The sequence below is a fragment of the Neolamprologus multifasciatus genome, chromosome 5, assembly GCF_963576455.1.
Source record: "Neolamprologus multifasciatus chromosome 5, fNeoMul1.2, whole genome shotgun sequence".
Taxonomy (NCBI): Eukaryota; Metazoa; Chordata; class Actinopteri; order Cichliformes; family Cichlidae; genus Neolamprologus; species Neolamprologus multifasciatus.
The window spans coordinates 11,759,658-11,776,424 of record NC_140443.1 but is presented as its reverse complement, the minus strand read 5'-3'; the positions used below and the strand labels follow the sequence as shown (position 1 = coordinate 11,776,424).

The window sequence follows — 16,767 nt, the reverse complement described above, 5'->3', positions numbered from 1 at the left end:
CTGTGGATTCCAGCTGCTTCGATGTTGCATTAACTGGCATTAACTCAGCCAGTTAATGCAAGACAAATCTAGCTGCTCATTAAAGATTTCTGGTTTGATCAGAAAATAAAACATTGGTCCATACACCTGAAAGTCCCAAAAATGCATTGTGTCTCAAGTCTACGGATGTATCTGTGTATTTCCGTGGTGCTGATGCTGTGCTGAGCGGAAAGCTCCTGAAGCTTTTGAAGTGTCGGAATGTGGAAAGCTAACCCTCTTACCAGTAGGCTAAGTTATTTTTAGTCTGGTAGTTGGGGTTGTTAGTTAAGATACCGTCATTAAGAAGAGGCACAACTAATGTGTCTATGCGAGCTGATTTGCAATGTGCACCGCTGGCGCGGCCATTTATTTTTTGATGCACCTTCTCAGATTAATTCACTGCGTGTCGTTCCCAGGGCTGGACTGGGACAAAAAAACAGCCCGGGCATTTTGACTAGAGACCGGCCCACCAGGTATTAAAGCCATAAAGCCTTTGAATGGAAACAAACGCTGTTGTGACAGTGATGTACAGTCTTGTTGGTATATGTATGATTTCTATGCATTTTACATCAGATAAAAACTTTGGTTGTAAGCTTCAGATAATTATTTAATAACAGCCAGACATTTTAAATGAAAATAAAGTATTTCTTTGTGCCCCCTTTCCCTGTTAATGCCCCACCTGGCCCCCCTAGCAAAACTTTGCTAGATCCGCCCCTGCACAGTTACCAGCTGTCAGCTACTTAGAAAATGATCCTGGTGTTATTTGTCTCTCAGAAACAGTTCATAACTTCCCTTCAACTCATTCATGTCACCTAAAAGGTAAACCTGTTTCTCCATCACCTGTTCAGCTCTGATGATTCAGTAAGGACATTTCCTGGTTTCATCTTAATGTTTCCCTCTCACCAGATATACAAACCGATATCATTACCAGCAGCTTTTACAGCTGTGGCTCCAGCAAACCTCAGCTGATACTAGAATTTAACATTAAATAAATTCTAACAACAACTGATCAAGCTTAAACGTGCTGCTGTTGTTTAACGAGACCTCCGCTGGTTTCTTCTTTCTGGCGCAAAGTGGGCGACAAACAAATAAGAGAGAAAAGCCGATCATAACTTCTTACCTGAAGTTCAGTTCACCTGACGCTCAGACCAGCAGCCGCCTCAGGTCTCTCCTCGTCCTGCCTCCGATCGCTCTCATCCACGTGCTGGCCTCTACCACTTGTTAATGTTACTGAATCTGTGGAAGCTCTGCGATGCCACCACCAACCAACTGAGTTATTTTTACACACCGGCCAACATTTGGCCAATCCAACACCTTTCATTGTTTATACCGTTACAAAAATAATAATAATTAAAAAAATCATCGGGCCACCGAGCAAATGCCCAGTATGCCCTATGACCAGTCCAGCTATGGCCGTGCCATCAGTTAACCCTTCGCGTGCCAACTGTGGCATGCGTGCCTAGGGTTGACGACCCCTGCAGTAAACGAATGGAAAAAAGAATCAACGTTTTATTCAGTCTGACCCTGAACTATGTTATTCTGTTCTTCTCAAAACCTCCTGGGATTCTGTGAAGCATGGCTGAATGAAAAATGAGTCCAAAAATCTCATGATGAAAGAGAGGCTGGGCTCAGGGGACTCGAGTTGCTACAGAGGCCTTTGCAAACCTCCAGAGCAAAAAGAAAAACAAAAATGAAACACATTGAAATAAAAAGAATAATTTGCTAGTAGCTGGTTCGGGCATCTGACCAGAATGTGGTGGTTGCTGGAGGACCAAGGGAAATTCTGCAGCCTGTGTATTCTTTCATAAGAATTTATAAGTTTTCCTTTCATAACACAACATTTTAGGAGGACATTATTTAAATAAATCACACAGACCTGATATAGGTATGTGGCATTAATCTGTGCTCGATTTAATACAGAAAAAGCATCGTAGTTTGTGACTGATATGTATGTGTTGCCACTAGGAGTGTTCTTTCATGTGTGATGATGGAGGGAGAGTTTATCAGAATGAGTGTGTAATTGGCACAGGTGGATGGCTCAAAGCTGTCAGCACAATGCCAAAACATTGTCTCTCTCTTAAAGCTTTACATTGAGTCCTTAACCTGAATGTTTGTCTGTCTGGTCCTCAGTAATGATAAAATTTCAGTGAAACAAAGCAGAAATTAATGTGGTGTGTCTGAGGGATACAAGGATACAGATTCATCCAGAATTTACACACCTTTATCCACACACAGTCTCTAGCTATTTCTTTTTTTAACAGATGAGTTAGCCCTTATGATAGAAACATTGATTTTTCCTTTAGTTTCCTCTCACTGATCTAAATTGCCTTGCTCTTTTCAGAAAGAAACAAATTGATAAACTCTGCATTTACACTGTAATTTTTTATCAGTATGTTACTCATTTCCTCATTGGCTCTGTTTGTTTATGACCTGCTAATTTGTGCTGCTCTTGGCAGAATGCCAGTCATTACTGAAATAAAGTGGTTGCATCTTGGTATAGCCATCCATCCATCTGTTTTTTCCCCCCACTTATCTAATTCAGGGTTGTGGGGAATGGAGCCTGTCTTGCCATGGCACAAGAAATGGGGTACACCCGGGACAGGTTGCCAATGTGTTCTAGGACATACACAGAGAAACAGACAACCATTCATACTCACATTCACACAAACTAGAATACAACCAAATTAGAATCAACTCCAATAATTGGGTGAGTCCCACTTTCCCTTCCCATTGGTTCATTTGCAACCTTAAACTAATTTGTCCCGCTTAGTACATCTCCCTCTGTCCTTTTTTGGCTGACTTGGGAATGCCTCGCTGAAGAGCTAGACAAGTTAGCTTGGGAGAGGAAGATCTGGGCATCTCTGCTTAGATAGCATCCTCCAGGACCTGGAGCAGTGGTAGACGATGGATGCACTGGATGGACAGATAACATATAAATCTACTAAATGGTGCTTTTTCACATATTAGACTCCACTGTAGTATATAAATAAATCAAAGTCAGTGGGGAAAACCTTTTGTTGGACAATGATTAGGAAAATGCTCTCTCTTTAATGGACTGATTCTTATATAGCGCTTTTCTGCTCTCCTGGAGTACTAAAAGCACTGTATACAACATGTCTCATTCACCCCATTCATACAAGCACTTCTAAACTCAAGTTCAGTCTAACCAACATTCACATTCCGATGAATGCATCGGAGAGCAACTAGGCCAAGGATACTTGGCATGGGGAAGCCAAGGATTGAACCACCTACCTTCCAATCAGTAGCTGATATGCTTTACCACCTGAGCCACAGCCACCCCAATCTATATAACATCTCTTTAATGTCATATAGAGTGAACATTAGGAAAAAATGTATGAAACATGATTATTTAGCTTACTTGCACATCATTTAGCAGCTCTCCTGCCCCAACTTTAACTGACAGCTCAGAATTGTTGGCTCAGCAGTCTTGACTGATCCTGTCTCTGGTTCTGCTATTTAAGTTATTCTTGTTCCTGTGTACACGATTTATAAATGAATAAACAGTATATTTAGCCAATAAGGATTTAACTGAAACATTCCAACTGCTATATACATATTATATAGCTTCACAACATTTGTTATTCAACAAATATCAGACAAATCAAAAATCAAAATCAAATTGTTTGGACCGGCAGCCGCCAATTGGCGTCAGCTGGTAGCAATACAAACAGTCAATTAAAAGTTCAAACTCACCAATTCCGTTCCGTTCGGTGCACAACAACACTACGGCTCTGGCTCACAGTAATCAGCGTCTAAGTCGCATAAGTTAGTTGGTGTTAAAAAAATGCATTAAAACGGGAAAAGCAAGTATTTGCCAATACAAACCTGCAACAACTCTGTCACCTGGCTTGTCTCCACGCATCTGACGGGAGGACAGGCTTACTATGACCTACATGCCATCCGATTGGCTGAGCAAAGTCATGTGGTTGGAGTCATGTTTTTGTGATGTGTTCAATGGCAGAAAATAATAATAATAATAATAATAATGGATTGCATTTATATAGCGCTTTTCAGGGCCCTCAAAGCGCTTTACAATTCTACTATTCATTCATTCACATTCATACACTGGTGGAGGCAGCTACAGTTGTAGCCACAGCTGCCCTGGGACAGACTGACAGAAGCGAGGCTGCCATATCGCGCCCTCGGCCCCTCTGGCCATCACCAGTAGGCAATTGGGAAATTACTAAAATCTAGTAAAACAGATTTATCTCTGGGTTACACTTATTATTACAATAGTATGATAAGACATCTTAACTAATTACTATTTATATTTGGGCTACACTCAACTGTTTGTTTTGTTTTTTTGTTTGTTTGGGGTTTTTTGCTATGTTTTGTGTAGATGGCTGAAACAAAGAGGCTCATTATCCGCTGCCAAAAGTCTCCCCTGTGGCCAGCCACAAGAATACCTGTGAAAACTCTTTGGTTAACATAAGTTCTCTTTGCTATGTAACAGTTAACGTTAATTCACAGTCTAGCCCAACCAACAAAAGCCTTTGACTAAAGGACTAGAAACCTTTGTATTAAACATAGTATGTCTGTTTAATACATCCAGAACCTAATGGCAGTAATCATCAATTTTTTTTTTCAACAGCTGCAAATACAGTAAACCAGGGGTAGGCAACCTTTCTGATGGCGAGTTCCATTTAAAATTTCCTCAGAGGTCAGTGTGCCATATGACTGCATTAGCAATAAATTTAATAACGCTCTATATGAACAGTTACACACTATATAGAACCACTTTATAGAATAATATTTGTTCGCAGATGTTGGCAGCTATCAGCGAATAGTTATCAGCTATTTTGAAACAAAAAAAGACATTTTTTTTATCCATAACAAGAACTCCATAACAGCAAATGAACTAGACTAGCTGAAACATGATTATTTAGCTTACTTGCACATCATTTAGCAGCTCTCCTGCCCCAACAGGAGAGCCGACAGCTCAGAATTGTTGGCTCAGCAGTCTTGACTGATCCTGTCTCTTGTTCTGCTATTTCAGCAGTCTTGACTGATCCTGTCTCTGGTTATGCTATTTCAGCTACATCCTCAACTTCCTGCGGACGTCAGAGCTCACATTACCATGTGACTTCAAGGAGACAGAGCTGCTAAGAAAGGAGGCTGACTTCTATCAGATTGAGCCCCTTATCCAGTGCCTGGGAGACCCCAAGCCGCATCTGCCCTACCCCACAGACAGCTACGAAGAGGTGGTTGAGCTGTCCAGCACCAGGAAGCTTTCCAAGTACTCCAATCCTGTTGCAGTCATCATCACCCAGCTCACCATCACCACCAAGGTTAGTGGGAAAAGGCCTGGTCAGGCTGTATTGATCTATCACAGCAGATTATACAGTATATTTATTTATTTTTCCTGTAGACTGCTTCTGAGTCTGCTTCTAGAAAAAAAAAAAAAAAATTTGAATAAAAGTGATTCGTTTTTTATGCTTAATGCCGGATTCATAAATTTTAAGTTCTGCTACTGCTTTTGCATTTTCCATTGAGTGTCTATACATGCTGCCTGGAAATGTTACTTTTTAAAAAATAATACTAATTATTACAGTTTTACCATAACTAATTCGGCACGCCTATAATAGGTTATTTCTTTTAACTAGTTTAACCACTACAAAATAGGTGATGTGACATGCTTTTTGGAAAAAGTACACTGTGTGAAGTTAACATCTACAGTATTGCATTTTTTCCCCTTATATATTATTAATTCTGGAATCTTAAATTGTTGAATATCTTTCTACGTTCACTGAAGTTTAAAATCTTCTTGTCACAGACTCTGAAGAGTGTGATGACTCTGCAGTATTTGGTTTTTTTTTTTCTCTCTTCACTGTCCTCACACCTGGAAGTGGTGAAGAAACAATAAAAACAGTAGCTTTGGCTGCGTTGTTTTCTCTTCGTTTTGGCCTCCCGTCCACACTGAGATGGCGTTTTCACTCATGGAAAACGCAGCGTTTTCAAAACGCTCTCGAAAACGCATACATTTGAAAACGTGCAAAACTGCTCTTGTGCCGCAGTGTGGACAGCGAAAATGCAAACTTTCTAAAAGGATGACACATGTTAGTCATATGATGCAGTCATGTGACCAATTAAACTAAGACACAGCAGTTGTTTTGTTTGCTCTCAATTTTGACAGCCTTATTAAAGATTAATATCAGTCTGTACATGCTCCAGATAGCTTTTCTTCAAATTCTTTAACTCTCTTTTGCAACTTCCTACTTTTGTGTTACTGGCAGCAAAAACTCCACCTCAAGAGCCGGAAAGTAAATAAGCAGCAGACAGAAATGAGGCAGGTCGAATCTTCTTGCGTTTCACGCATGCGCAGTACTGGAACGTAAGTGTTTTCGGCCATTTCAATGTGGACGCGCAGCCTAAACAGGGAAACCCAGGCCTCCCTTTTCCCAGCCACCTCCTCCAGCTTATCTGGGGAAACACCAAGGTGTTCCCAGGCCAGCCAAGAGATATAATCTCTCCAGCCTGTCCTGGGTCTACCCGGGGCCTCCTCTCGGTGGGACATGCCCTCTCCCCTCACAGGAGCCCGAGATACTTAAACTCTTTCACTTATAATAATAATAATGGATTGCATTTATATAGCGCTTTTTGGGACCATCAAAGCGCTTTACAATTCCACTATTCATTCACTCTCATATTCACACTGGTGGAGGCAAGCTACAGTTGTAGCCACAGCTACCCTGGGGCAGACTGACAGAAGCGAGGCTGCCATATCGCGCCATCAGCCCCTCTGGCCATCACCAGTAGTCGACCACTTGGGGCAGTAATTCGTTCCTGGCCTGGCATGGGTACTCCATCCTTTTCCAGCTGAGGACCATGGCTTCAGACTTCAGTGCTGATTCTCATTCCTGCTGCTTCACACTCAGCTGCAAACTGTTCCAGTGCGAGCTGGAGGCCACACCTGATGAAGCCTGACCCATAATCATAAGTGTATTGATGGCGTATTTTCATGACCCAACTGGGCAGGTGGACAGCGTGGACACCCAAGGTTGTGAATGTAATAACTTGAGAGTGAGATGACATAGGATTTTGAAATTTGTACCATAGACGCAACTACTAAAAACCTTGGATGAGTTTGAATCTCAGTGACCTTGATCTCAAGTTCAAAGTCAGGGGTCAACTTTTCTGCATATGACCTAGGACTTTCAAATATAAAGCTAAGGTACATCTACTAGGAGACTGAGGAATAGCAGCTACCAGTATTTTTTGCTTTTTTCTACAAAATTTTAAATACATGTTTTGAATTTATACATTAATCCTAATTTTCTATGATCTGTAGCGGGTTGTAGCTCAGAGGCTGTTCAGTGCTCAGGTTGCTCTGCCACATTGGTTCAACCCTCAACAACTGCAACAAATGGCAAACTAATAGACCATTAGTGTGAGATAAAGTGTTACTGTGCTCATGTACAACAGGGCAATTACAGGACAGCTAACAGGCTGCACAAGCAACATCTTCTCTATTCTCTATAACTTGATTTGATTGGATCCTGTTAGAAAAGTTCATCATTTTCCAGCTCCACAATCCACAATTCAGATTGGCAACAAATTGCACCATCATGTTCAAAGTGAATAAGAGGTGGGAGAGTGCTGAAACCTGAACTGCAAAGGTTCGAAACCTCTATATTGGGAGCCACACAGTGTTCATAACACATCTACGCTTTGTTTATGTACATTTCTCAAGGACTGTTAGCACACTTGTTGTGTATACTTTATTTTAATGCAAACCCTTTCAAGGAAGGGTCCAAATCCACTGGATCTCCCAAGCTGTGCTGCAGTTGCACTTTACTCAGCACAGCACCAGACCATCGTTGCAAGGTGGAAACCACTGAAAATAACATGTTTCAAATCACAGCCTGTAAGGAGAAAAACCTCAGGAAAGCAAAGAATCACGGGCCCAGAGTTAATTCATGTACATGGACGATTTCTGTGCACGATCTGTCAACTACAGAGTCAGTGCAGAAATGCGCACCAAGCATCTGGTCAGACTTTATTATACAGTGCCCTACTCACGTAACACTCATTGGTGGAGTACAAGTTAGGAAAAAACAACTTCTTATCTGGTGATTGCATACGAGGCTGCACAGGATGCAGCCTTGCAAGACAAAGATGGACAAGTTGATTAACGATCTTGTAGTGGGTTAAAACAATACATGTGGGTGTTGTCTAAACTTGAGCAACTTCCTCATGTGATCACTTTGTTCCAGCTAAAGAATTTGCTGACACGCTATGTACAGGCATTACTGTGCAATTCAAATAAGCTAAACATGAAGGTAAAATCTTTTGACACAGCCCATGTGAAAGCACCTTACAGATGGGTGAACTGACGATACCTTAAGTGTGCAGTAAAAGCTTTCCAAGAAGTGTCAAACTTCTTTACCTTGACTCCTAGAACAGCACTCTTTCTTCTATTTGTGACCTCCTGATTTTCACACTTTGTTTCAGGTTTTTCCTTGCCTGCTTAATGAAAGGCACACTTCAGCAGTGTAGACTGGCACTGGGTCTCCCTTCATGTGGCTTGAAACTTGTGAGAGGGGCTCACAGAAGCAGAGGAAAGCTCTGGAGGTGGGGAAGGAAGCGAAGGAGTTGGTGGCTGATGTTATATTCATAGATTCATGAATACTAAAAGAGCCAGAAGTGTTGAGTTACTTGTGTAAATGAGGACAAAAACTCTAAATATGTAATTCTGATGAACAGAAATAATTTTTAAGAGATTAATCAATGTCAAGAGAAGGAGTTTTAACTCGAGTGTCCAAGCTGTTTTATCAAACATGTACATTATAGCCTGCTAAAAGTCTATAATTCAAATATTGTAGATATAAATGAGATGTTGTTGAAATTATACAAAAAAAAAAAAGAAAAAACAAGATGTTTTTGTGAGCTGTTGTAGATGCATAAAGGCAATAAGAAGGCAGTTGCTGGGTGATTGCCAGGCAATGTGATTGCATCATAATATACCATGCATAATTCAGCTTTTGTTAATTAAAAATTAGGTTTCCTTAGCAGGAAATGGATAGGTGTCCACTCCAGGTCAGGGATGAGCTGCTCCCCCAAGCAAAGGAGTTTAAATATCTCTGGGTCTTGTTCAAGAGGGGAGAGTGAAACTGGAGCTTTACAGACAGATTGGTGTTGCAGGAGTGTCACCAGGAGGGGACATCTGAGGACAAGTGAAGCTGTAGATTTAGATGGATGGAGGGTGTTATTGTCATAAGATAAACTTTCTTTATAAGGCATTACAGATGTATAAAAGGTAAACACAGGTCATTTTAATCCATTGCTAGATCGTTGCTAGGCAATACGATGACATCATAATATCTGATATAGATTAGAACCTTCAGGGGACTAAAATGTACTTGTGTGACAAGTTTTGTTGCTCAACTCCTCAAAAAAGCATCATTGTTATTTTGAGGATTACATTTTTGCTTCAAGGCTTCCACAGCAATAAATCTTCACTCTCTCAGCAAACATGGGTGAAACATCGACATTATCTCCCCAGTGGGGGAGCAGTGTGACAGCAGAAAGTGCTCTGTAGTAGGACAGATGGCTGCACAAAGCTTCAGTCAGACTGGCTCCTCAAAGAGCGAACTATCTGTTGGATTAATGAAGTGGAGAAATTAAATGCATGCCTTTCTTCTCTTTTTATGATATTTGATTGACAAGTTATTTGAATATTAAATGGCTATGATCAGACAATGAAGCTATGTCTAGCTTCATGTTAATCCTTTCGTATTTGTTGCGTTGCTTCTCTGCTCATAAATCTGATCATTAAAAACCTGTTATGTTGTTCAGTGTTTAAGATGAGAAATGGACTTCAGAGCAGGAGATTGTAGTTTGAAGTCTAAAGCTTTTTTTTAAAATATATATTCTTAATCCCATCACAGTTAAGAATATTTCATTTGACTCCATAATTTTATTGTATTTCACATGACTGTATAATTTTTTTTGTCAGAGCCAGTGTTCTTCCCAGTCTTCCCAGAAGCAAACTCCTCAGTCTTGTATCATTAATGAGAATTCAGCAGCTAGGTTTTCAGCTCTTCTTTCCAATATGCCCATATCAACACCTAATTTTATTTTATTTTTTTAATTTAGTGATTTAGTTCATTGGTTTGTTAGTGTATGTTCATCAGTTCTCAATAGCATAGCTCTGATAAAAGCCCGACAGATTAGATTCATTGCCGTAGAAGACAATGGAAAAGTCTTGATCCTTTTCATCTGCTCAACTGTCTCATCAAGTTTTGTTTTCCAAGTTTTATCTGATTTCCAAAATCTCCTTAAAATATAGTCTCCCACATAGGTACTTCTTCCTTCCAAGCTGACGTCCCTCCTAAATTTATTAATGATGTTTTGCCAGTCATCTTTCCTAGTCTAAAATAAATCATTTCCTTTCATCTGGCTGCATTCCATATTACTGCAAAACATTGTCTTCCCTCTGCTTAAAACACTCTCTAGATCCCAATTACAGAACTATTTCTAAACTTGCATTCAATTAAAAAAAGTCTTGATAGACCTGTCAGGAAAACAATATCTTTGATAAATTCAAGTCTGGTTACTAATGAAACCACAGCACTGAAACAGTATTATTAAAAAAATGCTAATGATGCTTCTTTTGAACCCAGATAAGGGTGAATATTCCATTTTAGTCCTCTAAGACTTACCTTCAGTTTTAGACACCACTGACAGATCTAGATCTAGATTTATACAGCTAGGTTGGTATCTCTGGCACTGCTCTCAAATGGGTTTATACTCAGAGATGTTGAATAGAGAGTCGCATCTTCTCCGTTCATTCTAGTGGACCAATTTTAAAAAATGTTTTAAGGGCAATGGTGTGTCATAGTGTCTCGCAATTGTTCCTGAAAGTTAGTAACACTAGCTGGGGATGCACTTTTAAGAAAGTAAGAAGTTTAAAAAACTAGACAGTAAGGTATTACCATGCAGAAATCACTTTCAGCTGTGGAGTAAAACATGTTAGTTGATTTTTTTCATAGAGTGTTATTAATCCCAAAGGAAGTTCATACATTATGTGATCGGCTGCTCCCACAGAAGATCACTCTATAAAAACATGAATTTGAAGTTGAATTAATTTGTAGATTTTGGACATATGACCAGTTGACAATAACGCATCAAACACTTAATATTAACCAGGAACAAAAAAATATTTATAATTTTATCCGAATGTTATGAAATTAGAAAAACAACTTTTGCTGGTTGAATGAAATATAACATTACGGCCTGTAGCTTTGTGGCCTGTTTAAACATATTTATCCACTGCTGTAATAAAATGATAAGTGCACAACAGTAAGGTAAATGGCTAGCTGTTTTTGTGATATATAGGTATAATTAAGATTCAAAGAGCATATTTGTGAATTTTTGTAACTTGTGTTTTTTTGTGTGTGAATATTTCATGTTTAAACTATTAAGTGAGAAATGTATTTTCTAAACAAACCTCATGCTGGTCCACCGAATCATTCTGATGTCAGCTAACAGTACCGAGAGTCACATGACAATCGCATCCTTTCTTTTGAAAGTCTTAAATTAATTTGTCATTAAGATTATTTTCAGTCTGAGTTATTGTGGAATTACTGACAACACAATGAAGAAAATCTGACAGATAAAAAAAATTATAATGATTTAAAAATCTATATTCCATTAATAATAACAAAAAATACTAAGTTGTGACTGGGGTTGGTTAGCATACAATGTTGAAAAATTAAATTAACAACAGCAGCTTTGACTGTGACACATAAACTTAAATACAGTATGTCAAGAAGGCAGGCACTGTAAGGTTTTCTGTTAGCACTTTGTATAATTATATTATGTATACATTTTTACTCTGAAGTCTATATGAACAACATGTCAAGCCCGCATTCTGGGTCCCCACTGATACGACTCGCCATTCAAAGGCTCTGATCATACTCAGTTGAAAGATCCATCAGAATTCTTATTAATAACTACATTGTCCTCATCTGTGCCCCCCATGTGAGGGGTACCTCAGGGCTCGATCCTTGATCCAGTTTTGTTTTCTTTATACATATTACCCTGGATCATCTACTAAACTGCTTCAAGGGCTTCTCCTATTGCTATGCTCACGATGCACAGCTGTACTTTTGTACATATGTAACAACCTCAACACCCTCTCCTACCTTGGTGAAAGCTTTGTCGCTATTGATGAGTCAATGTCTTCATATTTGCTCCAGAAAATCTCATAGTTGGTGGAGACGGTGTTAAAGTTTAACCACTCACACAGTTCTCTCTTTCTCCAGATCCATGCAATGCTGGAGTCAATCTCCTGCAGTTTCACAAAATGGAACAAACACATGATGGACACCAGAGATTACCAGGTGTCCTTCACCTTCGGGCCATGTGACCACCAACAGGAGGTCAGCCTGCGTGTCCACCTCCTCGACTTCATCTCCAAATCTGTGAGTCCATTTTTTTTAGCTCACCGCTAGCATTGTGTGTAGAAATAAATTATCTTGGAAGAAATGAAAGTATTAAAAACCAAATATAGTCAATAATATAATTGGATTTAATGTGGTGCTATGACTTTGTGTCCATCTTCATGTTTCAGGGGTTTACGATACGCAACACACGTGTTCATCACATGAGCGAACGGGCTAATGAGAACACAGTGGAACATCATTGGACATTCTGCCGCCGAGCTCGCAAAGTCGATGAGTGATGGATGAAACAAAGGATTGATTTACATTACAGATATTTAATGTGCCATCAGGCACTGACAGAAACTTCTTTGTGTTTGTTGTTTTGTGAAAACATTGTATGTTTTGTGTTTTGGAGTTAATCCACCCAAGGTTAAAGCACAAAGTGAGGTCACTGACATCATGACGACTTCAACAAATACTACTACTGCTTTAAAACAAACACCCAATGGACAAATGTTTACAGACAGTCTTCAAGCATGTGGAATCTGTTGGTGTTTGACCCTCAAGCACCTTTTGAGATGAGCTGGATCTATGAATGTCTGCTTATCATGTCACTTCCTCAGTGTTGGACTTCACTAATCTGGAGCAAATCAACAGATTGAAAATGATTATAGTAGCAGATTAATATTCATGGTTTTAAATGCAGGTGTTCAGTTATCAAATACCTTGAATGCTTCATCATACCTTTGAGTACATTGTGAGTGTTGGATACAGTTTTGGCATGTCAGTGGGGTCGAAATTGGTTGTCTGCCAATCATTGTTCACTACATATTACTTTTTTTTTTAAAAAAAGGTCCGTTTTGTGTTATTAAAATTGGTCAGAATTAGGTTTTAGGGTTTTGTTTTTGTGCTTTTGTTGGTTTTTGTTTTGTTTTGTTTTTTTGTTTTTTTTGGGGGGGGGGGGGGGTTCTAAACTTTGAATTTGAACAAAATGACAACTAAGAGAGTTTAAAATCACACAAGCCAATATTTTATCCACAACAGAACATAAATTATATAACAAATGTTTAAACTGAGAAGTTGCACAAATTTAGCTCATTTCAAATTTGATGCTTGCTACTGGTCTCAAAATTGGGGCAGGGGCATGTTTACCATGGTGTAGCATCTCCTCTTCTATTCAAAACTTCTTGAAGACGTCTGGGCATCAAGGTTATGAGTCTGCAAATTTGGTGTTCGAATTCCCATTCTTGCCTGATATAGGTTTACAGCTGCTGAAGAGTTTGTGGTTGTCTTTAACGTATTTTTCATTTAATGATGTGCCATATTTTCTCTATAGGGAAACCTTTATATACTTTTCAGCATTCATAGTTCCTTCCAAAAAATGCAAGCTGCCCATACCGAATGCACTTATGTACCCCAATATCATCCGAGATTCTACCTTTTGAACTGAATGCTGGTAACATGCTGGAAGGTTTCCCTCTTTAACCCAGAGGTCACGGTGCTGGTGATTAATTTAATTTTCTATTTAGTTCAAATTCATTTTTTTTATATATCGTGCAACAGTGGTTGCCTCCAGGTGCTTTACAATAATACAAAGAGAACAGAAAAGACCCCAGCAATCATATAAACAACCCTATGAGCAAGTGTTTTGGTACCATGCAAAGGAAAAACTCCCTTTTAACAGAAAGAAACCTCCAGCAGAACCAGGCTCGGGGAGGGGCACCCATCTCCTATGACTGGTTTGGGGTGAGGGGAGGAAGAAAGGACAAACACGTGTTGTGGATGAGAGCCAGAGATTAATAACAACTAATGATTAAATGCAGAGAGGTATAAACACAGTGTGAGTGAAAAAGGTGACTGAAGAAGAAACAGTCAGTGCAGCATAAGGGAGGATTAAAGGTCACCTGATCCAACCCTAACTATATGCTTGATCAAAAACAAACATTTAAGCCTGATCTTAAAAGTAGGGAAGTAGGATTGGACCTTAAAAGCAGGGGCCTTATTATTCAAGACCTCATATATGAGGAGCAGGATTTTTAAAATCGATTTTGGATTTAATAGGGTGCCAGTGAAGGGAAGTGGATACGGGATGAGATATGCGCTCTCTTTCTAGTCCTGGTCATTACTCTGGTTGCAGTATTTTAGATCAACTGAAGGCTTTTCAGGGAGTAATAGGACATCCTGATAATAATGAATTACAGTTGTCCAACCTAGACGCACCAGAGGCCCCCCTGCACTAGGGGTGGGCCCCCAGGCATGCACCTACCCACAACCCTGGCAACACACCAACCAGGACCCAAGCCACCAAGGCCCAGCCAGAACCCCAGCCCGGAGGCGGAGCATCCTCAGAACCCCAAGTCACCAAACCCGTCCCAGACCCATGGCCGGTAACCTACGTCCGCCGACACAGACCCTCCCCCAGCCACCAGGAAAATACCACCCAAGACCGACCAGAGCCCCATCCAGGTCATGACCACAGCCCCCGGGTTGAACCCACCCAAAAAACTTGTCGCTAGGCAATCCCCAGACACTCAACGCCTTTACCCACCCCCCACATCAAGTATAATAACAAAGGTGGGACAAAAAGATGAGATCATTTGATGTTGTATGATGTTTGAGCTGATTAATGGTAGATCCAAAATCTCCATATTATTGCATAGTGCCTGTTCTATGTCTAGCCAGGCTTATTAATGTTGATAGCTGGTGGGAAATATAGGGTCTTTGCCTGGTTTTAGCAGGAGACTAATGTTGGCAGAATTCATATTTGGTGGTAGTCTGCCATCTTCCTTAATTTCCTGCAACATTCTGTGGAATACAGGTGCCAGAATTGTCCAAAACTCTTTGTAGAATTCTCACCTGATGTCAGTGGTGATTCCAGTGCTATGACTTGACTGTTTGGTTATTTCGGTGTTCCCAGATAAGTCTTTAATGGCACATATAGTTTATTTTTCTTTATTTAATTTTAACTGGTTAGCTAGACATCGAGCAGATTTGTTACCATGTTTAAAATTTTGCAAGCGAAATCTTTGTACTAAGAACTGTTTTTTTCAATTAATAATTTAATTTAATTGTAGTTTTGTTTTACATCTTTTGTTCAGTATTTCTGTTCCTGAAATGACACAAAGGCTTCTTCTAAAGATTTGATGATTTCTTCTCATTTCTGAATATGTTTGTTTTCTTTTTATGTGATGAGAATAAAATTACTTTACCTCTCATCACAGCTTTCCCTGCTTCCCACAGAACAGATGTGGATGTTCCAGGGAGATCATTATAATCTAAATATAAAGCCCACTGTTTTTTTTTAAATATTTAATAAAATCTTCATCTGTAAGCAATGATGTATCAAATCTCCAGTTTTTACTTGGCAGAATGATCTTCTTATGTATTAAAATTAAAGATACAGAAGCATGATTGCTGACAACTATAGGGTGTATTTCAGTGTCAGTGAGCTGTTGACTAGGAAATAATCCAGACAAGAGTATGAGTGATGGACATGTGAGAAAAAAGTATATTCCTTACGGTTGAGGTGAAGGGAACGCCATGCGTTGCAAAATCCAAAATTGCTCATGTCCTCTTTAATTATATTTGTGGACTGCAAATTACGCTGTCCTCCCCCGCTGTGTTGGAGATGATTAAGCAGATGTGGTTAGTTATTTGTCAGTTGTTTAGTATATTTCGTATAACTGAAGCTTAAAAAAAAGGTTGGAGTCGAGGAACAGGGTACACCCTGGACGGGTCACCGGTCTATCACAGGGCTAACACTGAGAGACAGACAATATTATATGTTTGTCCTTGACATGTTAAACCACAATAAATAGCAATAGCATACACATTGTGTGTGTATGCTTTACTGCCTCTTATAACCCCAGAGATTTTCCTGCACTTTGAAATCTTGTATGATCTTGTGAGTAGTAATACACCTGCACTTTTTTTGCCCCCCCCCCCCCCCACCCCCACCCCCCTCACCCCCCACCCCACACCTCCCACCCCGTTTGGTCGGATTCGTGCGTGTGCGCATGCGCGTTCAGATGTGCTCGGCGCATGCGCGTTCAGGTGTGAAAACACACCCTCTGGGCGGTATCGACTCCTCCTAGTGGGATGGCTTAGGTTATATAGGTATAAAAGTGATCCTTTCACATTCTAAGACCATCACCGCCACGGCCTAAGGAGCACAGACACATCGCGCTAAGGACCCCAACGACTCACCGACCTAAGGAGCACAGAATACCATCTGTATCAACCATGACACCCAGCCAGGACATCGCCCATGCCACAGCCGCTCTAGGTATGTCTACAGGAGTATGCAGCCGGGGTCCTCAACGTAAAAAGCAACGCTGTGAAA

General features: G+C 40.1%; 1 protein-coding gene across 2 annotated transcripts in view; it reads left to right on the top strand.

The window, feature by feature from the left end:
* The window catches only part of kctd6a (potassium channel tetramerization domain containing 6a), a 34,800-nt gene extending 18,484 nt beyond the window's left edge, over positions 1 to 16,316 (top strand). For both annotated transcript variants that reach the window (XM_085158556.1, XM_085158555.1), the window contains 3 exons: positions 5,075 to 5,327; positions 12,306 to 12,464; positions 12,614 to 16,316. In XM_085158556.1, coding sequence (XP_085014682.1) covers positions 5,075 to 5,327; positions 12,306 to 12,464; positions 12,614 to 12,724 — 523 coding nt within the window. In that variant the 3' untranslated portion in view covers positions 12,725 to 16,316. The remainder of the gene's footprint in view (positions 1 to 5,074; positions 5,328 to 12,305; positions 12,465 to 12,613) is intronic.
* The last annotated feature ends 451 nt before the right edge of the window (positions 16,317 to 16,767 follow it).